The sequence below is a fragment of the Taudactylus pleione genome, unplaced genomic scaffold (assembly GCF_031769625.1).
Source record: "Taudactylus pleione unplaced genomic scaffold, aTauple2 ptg000170l, whole genome shotgun sequence".
Taxonomy (NCBI): Eukaryota; Metazoa; Chordata; class Amphibia; order Anura; family Myobatrachidae; genus Taudactylus; species Taudactylus pleione.
In genome coordinates, this window is record NW_028284572.1 from 5,617,907 (window position 1) to 5,635,369 (window position 17,463).

At 39.4% G+C, this 17,463-nt stretch overlaps 1 protein-coding gene across 1 annotated transcript in view; it reads left to right on the forward strand.

The window, feature by feature from the left end:
• Positions 1-7,931: 7,931 nt before the first annotated feature.
• PDGFC (platelet derived growth factor C) overlaps positions 7,932-17,463 on the forward strand; it is a 328,925-nt gene continuing 319,393 nt past the window's right edge. The window contains exons 1-2 of the mRNA XM_088475353.1: positions 7,932-8,267; positions 8,632-9,030. Coding sequence (XP_088331479.1) covers positions 8,907-9,030 — 124 coding nt within the window. The 5' untranslated portion in view covers positions 7,932-8,267; positions 8,632-8,906. The remainder of the gene's footprint in view (positions 8,268-8,631; positions 9,031-17,463) is intronic.

The following is a 17,463-nucleotide window of genomic DNA, read 5'->3' on the forward strand; positions in this document are numbered from 1 at the left end:
GATGCGGGATTCCGTGGAGTTGCACGCTGTTCACATACTGGGTGAGAGGGTATAAGGTAAGGGTGATTTTCTATTGCTTGTAATTCCTGACGAAAATCTTTCATTAAGATTGAAACGTTGAATAACGCTCTTTGTGTCTGTGTTTACTTTGTGAATATGCCCTGAGTGCCGCTCTTGTGGTATGCCTATTTATTGTTATATGTGATGGCACCGGGCGAAGTTTATCACTATACATGAGTGCCGGACCATATTGGATTTTACATTGGAACAGTTCTGTTGGACACATGGAATTGGACCAGGTCATGGCACCGTGCAGAGCTTAATATATGCTCTTGGACAGTATGTATTGATCAGTTTTTTGAGGATTTTCCTTTCCCTTCATTTGGAAAGGGTTTGATTTTTTGCTTTATATTTTTTTTTTCCTGTTTTCACTTATTTGGAGAACCTTTTACACAGTATACACGCTTGGGAATTGAATACAATGGCTGAATCTATTGACATAGATGATGTACAATTTGATGCATTAACTATCCCGCAGTATGAGATGCTTAGTTTCTCCGAGTCAGAGGCGGAGCAGATTTTACGAACGGAACCACTTTTTGCACTACCTGAAGCACTTTCTATGGATACAGTCTTTCGGGACTTATTGCGCTTGAAGAAAAGAGAGATCGATTTTAATTATCATGCCATCAGTTTGAGTGATTATTTCCGTGCCAAAAAGATCCCGAGGGGATTTAGAGTCCGTAATTGCCCCACCATTGGTAGATTTGATCCAGCATTTTGCCGCAAATGGATCGCAGTGTTAAACAAATGTTCACTCGACCTTATGCTCTTAGTCATTGATCAATCCAACAAAGAAGTTCAAGTCACTAAAGACAAGATTCTTAATTTCGAGAAGGATCATTTACAAGCCTTATCAACTGACCAGCAAGAGGATTGGATTGGAAAATTGAATAACCAAATATCCAATTATAAACGTGATTTGATCAAATTCAAACGAGAAAAATTACAAAAGGTTGAGAAAGACTACGAACAACATCAAGTTTACCGTTGGCTGTCTGGAAATAGATCAGATGAGAGAAAGTTACCGTTCCATAGGAGAGGGAGATATCCCAAAAACATCATAGATACAGACACATCTGCTGACGGTAATAGTACTACTAGCGAGAATGACACCAGATACCGCAAACGCCGCAATCCAACTATCCCTTTAGGGGTGACCACCCGTACCAAGGGAGCTGTTTTAAACGACCAAATCGCAGGGGCGGTCAATACCGACGGAATAGGACGTGGAAGAAAGCCACCGGCAGCTCCGAAGAGGAAATAATTTTTAACTTATCTAGTCATGATTTGACTAGGGCAGAACGCAGTTTGTTAACTAAGGGTTTATCCTTTGTCCCCTCTAATAATTTTGTAAACTTACGTTGGCAAGTTGAAAAACAACAACTTAGTCGTAAACTTAAACTTAGGGAGTACTTCATCAAAAATCAATCCTCTATTCCATCAAAGGTCAATTTGATACCTGAAAAATTAAAACCACTTCAGAAGAAATCCTTGTTTGACCCATTGTCAAATAATGCGTCAATTAAGACATTTATGAGATTGTTGGAACAGGAAACCATGGAAATAGTTAATACTTCCAGGACTAAATCAAAACATTGCAATTTATCACCCGAGGAAAGATGCGCCTTAAAATCTCTTAGAGAGAATGAACAATTAATAATACGCCCTGCTGACAAGGGAGGGTCAATAGTCCTTCAAGATATTACGGACTATAGATTGGAGATTAATAGACAACTGAATGAACCCGGCGTTTATTGTAAACTGAAAGGCGATCCATCAATTGGATTTATTAAGGATTTAAGAGAAGTTTTGTTATTAGCATTGGATGCTAACCTTATCACTGATGAGGTTTTTCAGATTTTACTTCCTGATTTTCCTATAACACCTATCCTATACACACTACCAAAAGTGCATAAAGGCTTGTACCCACCTCCTGGCCGACCTATAATTTCTGCCCGTAAATCACTATTTCAGCCTTCATCGATCTTGCTAGACTTTATCCTACAGCCTCTCATTTTGGATGAATCAAGTTTTTTGTTGGACACTACCATGTTACTTGTTGAATTTGGAACTACCGAACGAGGACGTTTGGCTTTGTACAGCAGACGTCACCAGTTTATATACTGTTATTCCCCATCATGAGGGTTTAGCTGCTGTTAGGAGACTATTAACCAGGAAAGGATCATTTGATTTAGCACTAATAGAGATATTGTTACAACTTCTTGAGTTTATTCTTACAAAAAAAATTTTTCTGTTTGATGGGGAGTTTTATTTACAAACTAGAGGATGTGCTATGGGTTCTTCCGTAGCTCCTACTTATGCCAATATATATATGCTTGACATTGAGAAACTTCTCTTCTTTAATAATTCTTTGATTTCATCTAGAGTTTTGTTTTATAAGCGGTATATAGATGATTTATTCTTGATTTGGATTGGCTCAAGTGATGACTTGAAATGTATTTTTGATGCTCATAATCTTTCTGATAGTCCAGTCAAATTTACATATAAGATGCATCAAGAGGAGATTGATTTCCTTGATGTTAAAATTAGCTTACAGCACTCTAAGATTAATACTACCGTTTATCGTAAGAGCACGGATCGGAACACCTTTTTACATGCCAACAGCTGCCATCCTAAAAGTTTAAAATATGGTATCCCATATTCTCAGATGGTGAGATTAAGAAGAATTAATAATGATAATACATTGGCAGAACATCAAATTGATGAGCTGATTGCCCGTTTTGTCTCTAGAGGTTATGAATCTCACCGACTATTACAAATGAAACAGAAAATTCTATTGGTGCCTCAAAAAGATCTCCTGCATAGGAAATTACGGGTTGAAAATACCAACAAATTTACATGGGTTACGCAGTTCCATACATTGTCCCCAGAAATTAATAATATTACCAAACAACTATGGAATTTAATTAAAACAGATAGAGAATTGCAATTGAATGATTACACATTTCGCCCATGTTATTCTAGAGGCAGTAATCTTAGGGATTTGTTGGTTAAAGGGGATATCTCGGGCAGAGGTAAAAGTCCTTTACAAAGTTTTTTACCCAAAAAATTGGGATGTTTTAAATGTACTTGTGTCACTTGCCGACACATGCTTACAGGTGACTCTATCATCCTCATTCTGGCAAAATATTAAACATCAAATTCCACTTAACATGTGAATCTTGTTTCGTGGTCTACCAAATTTTATGTCCTTGCGGACTTACATATATAGGTAAAACTGCCAGAAAATTTAAAGAAAGGATGGGAGTCCATAGATCTACCATCAGAAAGGCACTTAATAATGGAGATTGTGATCAACCAGTGGCACGGCACTTTTTGGAGGCTGGGCATAATCTTGCCAGTCTCCGATACAGAATGATTGACCATGTACCTCCCCTCAAGAGAGGGGGAGATAGGAATGGTATATTGCTTAAGCGTGAATCCTTTTGGATTAATTATTTAGATGTGATTACACCAAGGGGTCTAAATGAGGTTTTACCCTTATCATGTTTCACATGATTTATATCTGTATATGTTGAACATCTTTATTTTGTTCTTTTATGTCGAATTATACGTGCCCTGCTAGCTGTCTATTATACATGAGTCATACATACACAATGGTGCTACATTCTTCCTCTGATATACATTAATTAATCTCGTTTAGAGAGTTATATATATAGTCTCATGCCTATTCTGCTGGTTATTGTATATGAAGTATATGTGTTTGTCAATGCCAATTATATATATCTTATGCGCTATCGTAGATGTATTATGCCGTTCAATCTTCTTAGTGTGTTACTGTTTATTTGGTATCCATGGTGATGGTTGGTGTCACTGACGCATACAGCTTTGATTTGCTGATGACGTCATCATTGTGTGCCCCGGCTCCCGGCCTCGATGCGGGATTCCGTGGAGTTGCACGCTGTTCACATACTGGGTGAGAGGGTATAAGGTAAGGGTGATTTTCTATTGCTTGTAATTCCTGACGAAAATCTTTCATTAAGATTGAAACGTTGAATAACGCTCTTTGTGTCTGTGTTTACTTTGTGAATATGCCCTGAGTGCCGCTCTTTGTGGTATGCCTATTTATTGTTATATGTGATGGCACCGGGCGAAGTTTATCACTATACATGAGTGCCGGACCATATTGGATTTTATATATATATATATATATATATATATATATATTATATATATATATATATATATATATATATATATTTGTCTCATCTTACTTTGCATAACCATATTACATGCTGGTTTTTATGGCTTCAGAAATCTCTGCAACTACCTACCACACAGAATACAACAACTCTTAGGTCAATCTACTTACACTGGTACAGGGCCTTTAGTGTGAAATGTCCGTGTACATGGTAGAAAATCACCCCTCTCTGCTACCATCTTCATTTTTTAACAGAGATCCATTATATTTAGTTTAATTCATTGATTTTTTTTTTTTTGGAATCACATTTAAATGATTGGATAGGCATTTAAGAAGTGTTGGTGGAACAAACTTGAAATGGTTAAGATATGTTCCAAAGAAAAATGCCCTCATGGACATCACCTTTTATATACTCTATGCAGATTTCTCAACTCCATTACGCATGTACTCATGAGATAATGCTTTGAGCAATGTCCTCTGCACATACTATACATGTAATACAGTCAGGACCACACACACCTTTTCTGTTACTTGCAGTACTTCACCTTGTATCTCATATGTATGAACTATTTCTAATGATTATTTGTATAAAAAGGGATCTGCATATCACTTGTTTCCATCTGTTTGGAGTATAGTACAAGAAGGTCATCTGTCTGAGTTTATTTCTCTTGCAATTTGTGACCACTAGGTGGGGGAATAATCCCCACACAAAATACCAGATTAATATATGTAACACAAAGATCTGACAAAGGATATGCCATATACATCACACACAGTAGTTTCAGCGTGCCATTACTTTTTGAAGTTCTTGTAATAAAGACCAATTTCTGTCATTGGAAATGAAAAATTGTGCTATAATTAATGACATATTCAAAAACATCTAAAATCCCAAATCCCTTTTCCAGTAGTTTAAGTGATATTATGGGGGTAAATGTACTAGCCTGTGAGATGCAGAGCATCAGTGACTTTTCAGCGAGTCTGCCCAATGTATTAAAAGGGCAATCATTTAAAAGCCAAAGCCAGGTCGGTTTGGCTTTTTGAAAGATTGCCCCTTTAAAATATTGGGCATATTCGCAGGGAACTCACCAATGCCTGCAAGTCACCATTTACATTTACCCCCATATCTACAAAAGTTTGATTTTCATTATTCTTCATGCGTAATATTCAAATTATCAAAATACATTATTTATTTAATAATAACATCATGTGGCCAAGTAAAACTGCTTATGCCCACACAACTGTGAATATATCTGTCACATTTATAAATATAATGACATAACAGTTCACAACACCAGATAAAATTAGATTTATGATTGTCTTATGGACAGGACAAAAAGTTGTGTGGATGAGTATAGGGTGAGAATAGAAACATGTCTAGAGAGGTAGCTATAGACGTTTGACCAGGGAGAAGGTTTTAGCAGTGCTGTAAGTACAGGAAAAAAGGGAGAACTTGGTGATATTGGAGACGTTACCTGACATGAGATGAACCCTATCAAGTCACATAGGTTGTTAGCCATGCATCGATAGTCCATGCTTCGTCATTGTGTCAGTCTGACGCTTACAATCGCAAGATCTGTGTGGTACAGCATTGCAGATTTAAAATGATTGACAGCATCACAAAAATGCTATTTCATCAATACTCACTGTCTGTGGTTTCAGTGTCAATACATCATCTTTTTCCTATATCTAGATGATGGCATTAAATTGCCCTGCAAAACATTTCTCTTCTTACTCTGCATGTGCAGGAAAAGCCAACCTATTCTTCTAAATATACCTTTAATTAGTATTTCGTCTAGTAAAGTGTACTGTACTCATGGCATAGTACATAAAAATATACAGTATTTCTGTTTTTGATCATTCTATATTTGTCTGGTGTATATGTTATTACATGTGCATGAGTAACTTACAGTATGTGTACATGTACATGTAGAAGTATGATTGTTGTACATGCATGAATGTATGGGCCAGATACTATTTGCAGAGTTCTTTTCTCTATATGTATACTTGGTCTATCCAAATCCTGTTTATTGAATAACATTAATGTGCTATATTACCACTTTCAGTTTGAGCAGAGACAGCTTGTATACTTATATAAAATATTATTTGTCTTTGTCCAGCAACGCAGAAAAAAAATCATCTGCACACCAAAATATTCATAGTGATTTATTCTGAAATCATCTGTAAATGGAAATATCTTTATCAAACTAGATATTTCCTAATGTTTTAATAATATCAATAGTTTCAGTACCTGTAGGTCATGCAAATCCTATTGGTTATAGTTATCAAAAGGAGAAAAATCCTATGGCTAACAAACAAGTATTTATTTTTCACCAGAAATTATATTTACCCCATATTTTAAGGATTATCATTGGGGGTAGCCTCAGACGCCGGTAAGATTTACTCACTGACACTGCTGAAACGAGAACTACTCGGTGGTAACAGATGATGATAACAAAGTAAAGTTAATTAAAAAAATGCTTTAGTATTTAAATTTTATTGAATGGTCAATAGTTTGAAAATATTTTTTATTCTTTTATATTTTTCATCTATATTTTGTGACTATAAATATATATTTAATATATATACTGTATTTTGTTTTTCACTAAGTGGAACTGAAAACCCAAGTCTTGTATTTGCAGATCTACAGTACGCACATGTGAGAGCCAGCTTCCACCTACAGTACACATATCAGCAGAGACTGGCCTGGAAGTTGGTAGTTTCACCTTTAATTCTCCAGGCACAGTTGGGTGTCACTCAGCTGCCTTGGCACAACTTTATACATGTATTGCTGCCACAGTATTAGAGACTTTTTAACACTCCATTAGTCATTAAAAATAATTGTTATTGTCACTTGTTAATAAATAAATCTCCATATTTCTATATTAATCATGGTAAAATGGCCCTGCCTATACTAGAGGTGATATTACATTTTGTGATCTAGCTTTAATATTTGTGAATTTACCATTTTAAAAGGGGCATCGTAAAAGTAGTTTAATGTACTTTATTTATTTAAATACAAAGCATAAATAGAATTAATATGAACATAATATTGAAAATCTGCTGCAGTAAATCTCTAAAGTGTGAATGAAATTAATTATGTTGGATGTTCAATAAATTTACATCTATTTCTTATCATAAGAGTTGCCTCTAATCTTAAAAGTAATTTATAAATATAATTCACTATTCATTTTTATATTACATAACTTAATTCCCAGAGAATTTATTTTTATTAGCTCTGATTTTGTTTTTGTTTTGTTTGTTTGTTGTTGTTTTTTAAATAACACAGAATAGTTTTCTAGAATATATATTTGTTTTTATGAGAAAACTGTTTTTTTATGTATTGTATTTAAACCTCAATTATAAAAAACAATACTGTTAAACATCATACTATAGCTGGCTGTTACTTTCATAAAAGTAAAAACAAATAGAAATTCCAATTATGGGATCTCCTGCAACTGTAAATCCACTGTATAGCTGTCAGTGTGAAATAAGTTGCTGAACTTGCCAACTTTTTGTCCAGTCTATAGTGGGATTCCCCAGGCTCCTTATCTATGCTGTAGCACCTGTTGAGTCGCCAGGTGGCAGTCTGACTTCACTGAAACTTGAAAATGAGAAGGAAAGGAGAGGGGGAAGGAAAGAAAAGGAGAGGGAGTCAAGTACTTTCATCAGCTCTAAACTCTTTTCCATTTCCAGCTAGGAGCAAACTTTAAACAGACACCCACATTAAGCTCTCAGACTCCCAGCTAAGGAAATAGTTTCCTTTTTACTCCTGAGTTTTTGAGAAGCACAAGAATCCCACCAGCTAAGCAAGCGAACCCTTGAGTGACCTGCAGCCCTGTTAAGCACTGGAGGATCACCCTGCTGACTAGAACCTGTTGCCAGGCGGAGAACTCCCTGGCTCCATTACTTCCATGCTGTTGGGTCACTGCTCTGATCTGGAAAACAGCGTGAGGAAGTTTGGTACAAAGCCAAAAAAGTAAGGTAAATAAGCAGCACAGCCGTGGAGAACAGACTTTGATACTGCCTAAAAAAGGAACTGCCGGTGAGAAAAAAAAGGGAGGTGTATAGAGACACGTTTTTATCCCACAGTGTCCTAAGGGGACACGTTTGCTGACTACGAGATTGTTTTCCCACAGGGTGTCAAGCTTCAGATTCACATTTTTACAGCTCTGGGTAAAGGCTTGTAGGTATAATGCTAATTTCTTCACTCGTGGCTGATTTTTTGTTTTTCCAAGGGTAATTTTTTCCTTTCAGGAGAAGGATTACTCCTTTTTTATATACATTCTTGGAACTTTTCTTTTTTAAATATTTGCTTTACTCTGGGGCTGACAGGTGTTCTTAAATAACTTTTCTAAAGGAAAAAAAGGAAAATGTCCTATCATTCTAACTTTTTTAACTATCTTTAGATGGATTTAAAACTGCGGCACATCATCGGTGATTAACCCCATTTATCATATTCTGATTACCAAACTGGAGACAGAAAAGAAAAACAGAATTGAAAAAGTGTTGTCTTTGCATGGGATTATGAAGGATCTACCCAGTGATTATCTGCCACCAATGTTACCAAAACAGGCTCAGTGCTTTCTCCTGAAGGGTGCAGTTATCATGCTCTGCTGAGACTGACTGTGAACTTGCAAACCTCAAGTGCATTTAGTATTGTGCTCACCTCCTACTCATCCAAATGATCCTCTTATTGTTACTTCTCAGAGTCCTAACATGTACCCTGGACTTTCAGCTACATGGAGTACAAGCTGAATCCAATCTAAGCAGCAAATTTCAGTCTGGAAGTGCTAAAGAGCAGAATGGTAAGGCAATATTTGCTTTTTCACACACATAATTCACAGTCTCACAAGGTCATTTGCTTCTGCTAGAAGCACATTAACTTTTCACAACTGATGTGGTGTAAGCATCGCGGCGCAGGTCTGAGGTTTTGAACTTAGCACAAAAAAGGAGCTTAAAACATGGCACCAGGGCTACAGAGACGGAAAAATAAACCTCGGTCCTCCTTTTAATTTATATTTATGTTTGTGCCAGTAGACCTAGATCCGTCTGTGGTTTTGAACTGGTGAATGACTTCTATTCCTTTCTGTCCTGGAAACGAGCTAATCCCACATAGGAAATGAGAATTACTTTCAGCTTTCAAGTGTACCTGAAATGTTTAGAAAACCCTTAAATGAAAGATCCCAGGGGCTAGAACTCGGTGAGTCTAAAGAAAGGCGTCTTTCATGCAAAAGGGCAGTTTTAGGGTGTGTAATTTACCTAGCCTCTGAACTCCATAGGACTAACATTATTCAGATCTTTAAACACTTGTGTTGTTGATTTTAGATTATAAAGTCAGTTTTGTTCATGGAATATTGCAAGAATAAACTAGTTGCATGGAATGGGAAGTAAACTAAAAAATTAAATTGGTCGTCCACTTTGAACAGTAAAAAAGCATGTGTAAATAGTTCTCCGTCTATCCATGACTTGCGGTGCCTGCGGTAATATTTTGGCATTAAAACGCTGGCCATGTGAATTTCCTCACGTTTATGTCAGCTGAAAATTGTAAATCAAGCTGACTTTTACATTCATTTTATTTGCAGTAATGAATGGTCTTTATTGTTGCTTTGCTTTCTTCCCCTCTGGATGTGATTTTTCTCTTTCTTCTTGTAGTGCAGAACAAAATGTAAAAGGGGTTAAAAGCCAGCAGAGATCAGGAGCAGGACACATCCCTTTACCACATGCAGTAGTGTTGTGTGAGAGAGCTGATATTGTTGTTGCATGCTGCTTGCTAATGTGTTGACATATGGCACCTGCAGACTGCCAGAGAGCCTGATCAAAGAGCAACACAGAGATCAGACTTCACTCTGAAAGACGAAAGAAAAATGATCAAACGACTGGGGAACCCTGTTATATTGTGACGGGAATTGATCAAGATGACCTTTGTCTATTCTTTTCAGTGCTGAAAAATGATGTGCTCTTTTAAAGAAATCACATATATTAAAATGATCTCTGCTGTTTTAGTGCAGGCATAGGAAACCATAAGCCATCTATTGTGATACCACAAATCCCCAGCTCAGCTGGCCTGAGCAGCTACAGTACATGTCGCCAATAGCCTTGTGTACAGTGTTATAAGGGTTAATGTTTTTACAGAACAGACAATACCCTGAGATGCTACTATTGTGTTTTAATCATTCATTGTGTTTTACAATGTCTAGGATGTTCAGGTGATGTGTAGGCTGTGTAGGCATTAATATTTAATATACATTATTTGATTATTCAATAAACAATAATACATAATACAAATTAAAAAAAATCAATCTTTAACTTTTCCAATTAAAACAGCATTGTGTGTTTACATGTCATTTAGTCGCACTAACTTGGTTTGTACATCTATTGCACTGAGCAGATGGTGCATGAGATAGACCAAATTTACCTTATTGCTGCCCGATATACTATATACTAATGAGGAGATCATGGGGAAGAGACCAGGAAAACCTCAAACAGCCTCGTTGGGGTATTGAAATGGGACTGCCTTGAAACATGGATAATGTGTGTATATATATATATATATATATATATATATATATATAATTTTTTTTTTTTTAAATGTAGCTCCTAAAGTTTTTATGCAGTTTTCAGGCTCTGAACATTCGATCTTATAAATTGATGGTGCCTTGACCCTTGAGATGACACTCATATTTGAAATCAGGTTCAGGTCCAGCAAGTCTCTCAGGGTCATTGTGAGTCCACGTGTTAAACCTCTGGGTTGTTTGTTTGCCTTTCAAATTATTGTTCGGGACACTTTACTGTTGAATAGGTCCATATATTCACATCATGCGTAGGACTATTTAAGTAGACCTTTCTTATAAACCAACACTGCCAGGTATTACAATGTTGGATAGTTCTGAAAAGCTGTCATTTCCCAGTACAAAAAAATGTAGTTGCAAAGCTTTCAAAACTGGGACTGTTCCTGGAGTTCAGGGACAGCTAATAACTGTGTTTGTGAGGTCTGTTACCTTCTCACTAATGTGGATCAACAGTATGACTTGAAGTTCGTATAGTACAGAAATTGAAGACCCACCAAATGCCAATTCATTTATAGTAGTGCTTAGTCTGTTAAATCAGTACCATCATGCCACAGACATAACAATCATTGACCACACTGACTTGTAGAACATCATGCAGGTTAAAGTTCATTATTTGTATAATTGACTAAGTAGGTAGGCTAGTGAATCTGCTAACACTGAAAATAAACATAGATTCAAATGATTCCTGCTAATGTCATGCTTCCTGATTCAGTTTTGTCATACTCAGATAGTCATGCAGCTTTTGAAAGACTTGATAACGCATTGGTCTTGTTGTGAGTGATCCCCACTGTCATATGTGAGGAGGAGCCACCATCATCTGTAGACAGGCACGGTTCATAGTGTAGCTCTTGTCCTTAAATGTTCTCAGTCCTACCTCAGCCACACCACACAGCAGGTTACATTGAGTTGCATTGTCCCAGCTCTCTTCAGTCTGTAAAATGTGAGTTTACAAAGGCAGAGTGAAATAGCATTTACTCCTCAGGGACTGCAGCCATACAGAACCCTAGTGCAGTGCATAGTGTGCTGTAAGGTGGATAGAGAACACTTTCAACTTGATCATACTTGCCTACTTTTGGAAAAGCTTTTTGGGGAGATTCTGAAAGCAGCACCTATGAGTGTGCGTTAAAGTGGACGTGTAGTGCTACATCTGAGAGGCGTGTCATAAAGTTTACTTACATTCAAATGTAAACAAGCCCAAAAGCAGTTAGTAAGATCTATTTGTTGATGAAAACACACTGGTTACAGAAAATGTATGTAGCCATAGGTATCATTGGGTCAGATGTATTAAGCTCTGTGAAGTGATAGAGTGGAAAGTGTTCAACAACCAGCCACTCAGCTTCTAACTGTCATGTTACAGGCTGTGTTTGAAAAATGACAGTTGGGAGCTTATTGGTTGGTCATTTATCTCTCCCCACTATATCACTTCTCAGAGCTTAATACATCTGGACCACTGTGCTTTATCACCAATGCAGGGGAACAATACTAATGATCTCATTTAAATGTATATATCTCTGTATATAAATGCATATACAGTATATATATATATATATATATATATATTTATATATATATATATATATATATATAATCAGCTACACAATGGGGTAAGGTGCTATCAAGGAGTTTGCTAGACTCCTCAGGGTGTCAGGGAGGTTGCTACTATTTCAGGGGGTCTCGCTGACAATAAAGGAGAGTTGGCAAGTATGGTCTTGACTTTAATCTGGGCTACAAACACAAAATATACACCACCATCTGCACACTAGAGATCTCTTGCATTATGCATCCTTATCTGATCTGCTGCTATCGCCCAGTAGGCGCCACTGGGGACAAGTTTTATGTCAGGGGCAGCATGGAGCCATGGCACCCAGAGCAAGTGCGAGTTATGCCCCCCCCCCGACTCTATAGGACAAAGTATATTAAGATTACCTGCCATTCTTAGGTTTGTCCCCAGTAAAAAAAAACAGAACACAATGGCCTCCTACAGAAAAAAAAAACTAACATTGTGTGGTTAACAAGTGTAGTTAATGGTATGGGAAACTTAATATTACTGTAATATAGGATTAGATGAAACACTAACAAATAAGACAAACCTATAGACAAAAACTCAGATGAGCGAGTGAGGGAGGGAATGGGAAGTGATAAAGAATGTTAAGTCTCTCTTGTAATTATGAATACAAAGTAAATCCAACTTCAGTTACGTACAATCGGAGTGTCTTCTCTGTAGAAATTGTGTCCACTTTTGATAACAAAAAGTCACCTGTGCAGCTCTGCAGTAACCCTCAGGGACTCTTCTGCACCCTCAACACTAGGGGCTCTATTTACTAAGCAGTGTTAGGAGACAGAGTGAAAAGTGATAAGTTGCCAGCCAATCAGCTCCCAACTGTCATTTTTCAAACACTACCTGTGAGATGGCAGTTAGGAGCTGATTGGCTGGCACCTTATCACTTTTCACTCTGTCTCCTAACACTGTTTAGTAAATAGACCCCTAATGGTGCGTACACACTGGGCGATAAAGTGGACGACTGAACGATAACGATATCGTTATCGTTCAGTCGTCCACTTTATCATCCATTTTTAACCCCAAAAAGATGAACGATGATGACGACGCGCGTTCCCGCGGGTCGTTCGTCATCATCGTTCATCGGGCTGACATGCAGGCCAACCTGACGATCTCGTCAGGTTGATGCATGTCAGGGAATGGGGGAGAGAGCCCGGCGCTGAACGATATCGTTAATTATATCATTCAGCTGCTGTGCGCAATGTCATGAACGACATTGAGCACAGCCTGCCGGGGACAACACTACACGATATCGCTCAGGGAGCATATCGTGTAGTGTGTACCCACCTTATATGTGTTCTCAGCCCCCACTCCCCAGGCTAAGGGACTCAGCAATTCAGTAGGGGTGATATCTTCATGGGGGTGAGGGGGCAGGTACACAGGGAGGCTGATGATTGATGGAATACCCGCCATTGGGATAGATCAATGTCACAGCCTGGCCTCAGCAGTCACTCACCACGAACCAGCTTTACTCCCACGGGCATCCAGCCGGGACCCCGGAAGCGAGTGTGCTGTGCCCACTATGGGATGATACCCTTGTTTGGCTGTTCAGTAGGAACAGCCCTCGAGCTGGCCCTCTCTTTCACTACTGCAGAGAACGGTCCCTTGTGATCTTATAAACAGCAGCAGAGATACGGTGGGGGAGACCCCAACAGGCTCTGACACCCGGAGCGTGAGCTTCACTAGCACCGCCCTGGCTATGCCACTGGAAACTGCTACATATTTCTAGTAATTACTTTTAGGACTTTTTTTTATGATGTTAAATGCATGTGTGAGAGTCTGCTGTAAAGCTGGGTACACATTGGTGTGATGTCGGGCCGATTTGCCACTTCGTAACGAAAAATCGCCTACAACGCTCAGTTTGTACGCTTGGTCTAAGAAGACGTCACATCTTGCCACTCCCAGCTAGTGATCTTAAAGATGGTTATTCTAATGTGTACAGGAGCAACAATAAATTGTATAAAATCAAACAACACGATACATATCGTTTGGTCGTTAGCAAGATTGCACAGTGTGCACATCAATATCGCTTGTTCTGGGCAAGTTGGAATGATTGGCGGTCGCTCCAATGTGTACCCAGCTTAAATGTGACTCTGTATGTGTGAGAACTATTATCACCTTATATGGCACAGTAATGTATTTTTGTCACCAGATATGGCTCAGCATTGTATTCTTGTAACCAGGTACACCCATCATTGCATTTTTGTCTGAACTTATAATTGATGGTGTGACAAATACAGATTTCAGCTGGCTGGTGTTAACTATGATCTCCTAACTGTGCTGCCACTTTCATATCACATTGCGATATGTGCTATTTTACAGGGCAGCTGTTTTAAAATGCAACACGTGGGGCCTGATCCTGAGTTGCACGTAATGCATATATTCACGTATGTCAGACTTTTCAGAAAGTCCACAAGGTGCATGTATTATACACGGTGTACGCACAGGTGCTGTTGGCAGAGATTCAGACGGTATCAGAGAGGTGGCATATAAGTGATGGGCATTCCTGGGCGGTGACTGGTGGTGGCTAGTAGTGCATGCAAAAATGGTCTGTTCAGTGTGCGTGTTATGGGAGTGTCAGTACAAGCGGCTGCATTCACAGGCGCACAGCAGCAGGCACAGGAGGCCATCGTCACATGGAGAAACTACACCTGTAATAAAGATAGTGCAAGTTTTATGGTGCGACCGATGGTGGTGTATAAGGATGCACCAATCAGTACTACAGCGTGCATGGGCGCTAAGAGTGGGTGCCTCAGTATTTGCACATTCGACTGCATGGATCTATACCATACTTGCCTACCTCTTTTTCTCCTCCTCGGGAGAAGCCCGGGGAGGAGAAGCGGGTGGGTTGCGACAGGGGCGGGACCTAGCGGTTTATGTCATTAAGCCCTGCCTCTTCACGGTAAATTGCCTCAATTGACGGAAATTGAATTAGGGGGCGGGGCTAAATGACGCGATTCATGAAGAATTGCGTCATTAAGTCCCGTCCTTTACATGGGAGCCCGCGATCACTGCAGAAATTCTCCCCATCTGCCCACTTCACTAGGAAGTGGGCAGAATGCGGGAGAAGTGCCTACCCTTCTGGGAATGCAGGGGGGTTACCCGAAAAATCGGGAACTTCACGCGAATTCCGGGAGGGTAGGCATGTATGATCTACACTAGGGAAGAAGTTTTTAGCGGCATTTGCATAAACTTGTAGATGTGTGACCGCAATAGACGCTGCTGCGCGCGCTTTTGCATGCAACTTGGAAACAGGCCCATAATGACACAGGCACAAAACAAGACCCTATATGGTTAATATAGAATAGCATATGGAGCCTTCACATGGCAGTGTCCTATATAAACCGTGGCATATAAGAAAATCAGCATTTAATGCAGATATGAGTAATAGGGCTGATACAGTATATACTGTACAACAAACAAAATCTGTTATGTGTCATGTAAAGCCAGTCATATTCATAGTACATACATTTTTACAGAGCATAAACGTGATTCTTAAGATGCACAATGTGTGTTGTTGAATGAGGCACAATAATAATAATGTGAATAAATTTATAGGAACATTGTAATCAACATCAACCCACCTATTTTCTGCAATCAAATAACAGGCCAAATAGTTTGTGTCAAACTGGGGCTAGCTCTGCCTATAATCCAGTTGTGTATGTCCTTAGGATGGATGGGTCCATGGAACCCTTCCTCCTGCTCTGGGCCCCGGAGGTGACCCCATTTGTCTTTATTATAATCTGCCACTGCATGTGATCAACATACAAATATCAGTATATAGATCACACATTCTGTATACGTGTATATTTTACCTACTCTTGCCTGCCTTGTCTATACCATTTAAGAGACAGTGCAGAGAAATTTGTGAGCGTACGCATTTATACGAGTCCTAGAATTACAGATGGTACAGATAAACAGTGCATGATACACAAATCTGGTTATTCTTCAGTTTATTGAAGACAAGTGGGTAAAGTTACTAAGCGGTTTGTTTTCCGAACAGCTTTTCGGCAGAATTGCACGACACATATTTGCTAAGCTCAACCACGCCATATAACTGCAGAGAAACCACTCTTTAGAATAGAACATTGAATTCCTATTAATGTTTATTGTTTGTTAGGGGTGAGCGGGTTCGGATTTCTGAAATCCGAACCCCCCCGAGCCCCCCCGATCCGAGTCCGATCCGAATCAGGCTCGACTTTTCCCGCCTGACTCGGATCTGAAATCGAGGCAAAACGTCATCATCCCGCCTTCCGAGTCTCGCGGGTTTTGGATCCTATATAAGGTACCCACGTCGGCGCCATTTTCTCACTCGGCTGTGGACAGTGAAGAGGGAGGGTGGGAGTTAGGGCTGTGTAGTGTAGTGTAGTGTAGTGTAGTGCTGCTGTTGTCCACTACTTCAAAGTCCATAGGGGCTGGCTGTGTTGTGCTGTGCTGCTGTTGTTAATAGGGGCTGTGTCCACTACTTCAAAGTCCATAGGGGCTGGCTGGACTGTGTTGTGCAGTCAGTTCTCCATAGGGGCTGTGTCCACTCCAAAGTCCTGTGCAGTGTCCCAGTCCTAAAGAGGTGCTGTAGTGTTGTCCAGGGGGTGCTCTGTCCATCAGGGGTGCTCCCCCCAAGTGCTAAAAAAATAATATATTTTCTGTGTTTGTGAATTGTGTGCGCAGTAGCCGCACGTGCATCAACAAAGTAGTGCCAAGCGTGCGCCTGTGTCATAAGTAAAGGGCCGGCTGGCTTGACCGTTAAAGGGTGCTGTAACCCCCGAAAGTACACTCCAGTCCAAACCAAAAAAAAATTATTTTCTGTGTTTGTGAATTGTGTGCGCAGTAGCCGCACGTGCATCAACAAAGTAGTGCCAAGCGTGCGCCTGTGTCATAAGTAAAGGGCCGGCTGGCTTGACCGTTAAGGGTGCTGTAACCCCCGAAAGTACACTCCAGTCCAAACCCAAAAAAAAATTATTTTCTGTGTTTGTGAATTGTGTGCGCAGTAGCCGCACGTGCATCAACAAAGTAGTGCCAAGCGTGCGCCTGTGTCATAAGTAAAGGGCCGGCTGGCTTGACCGTTAAGGGTGCTGTAACCCCCGAAAGTACACTCCAGTCCAAACCAAAAA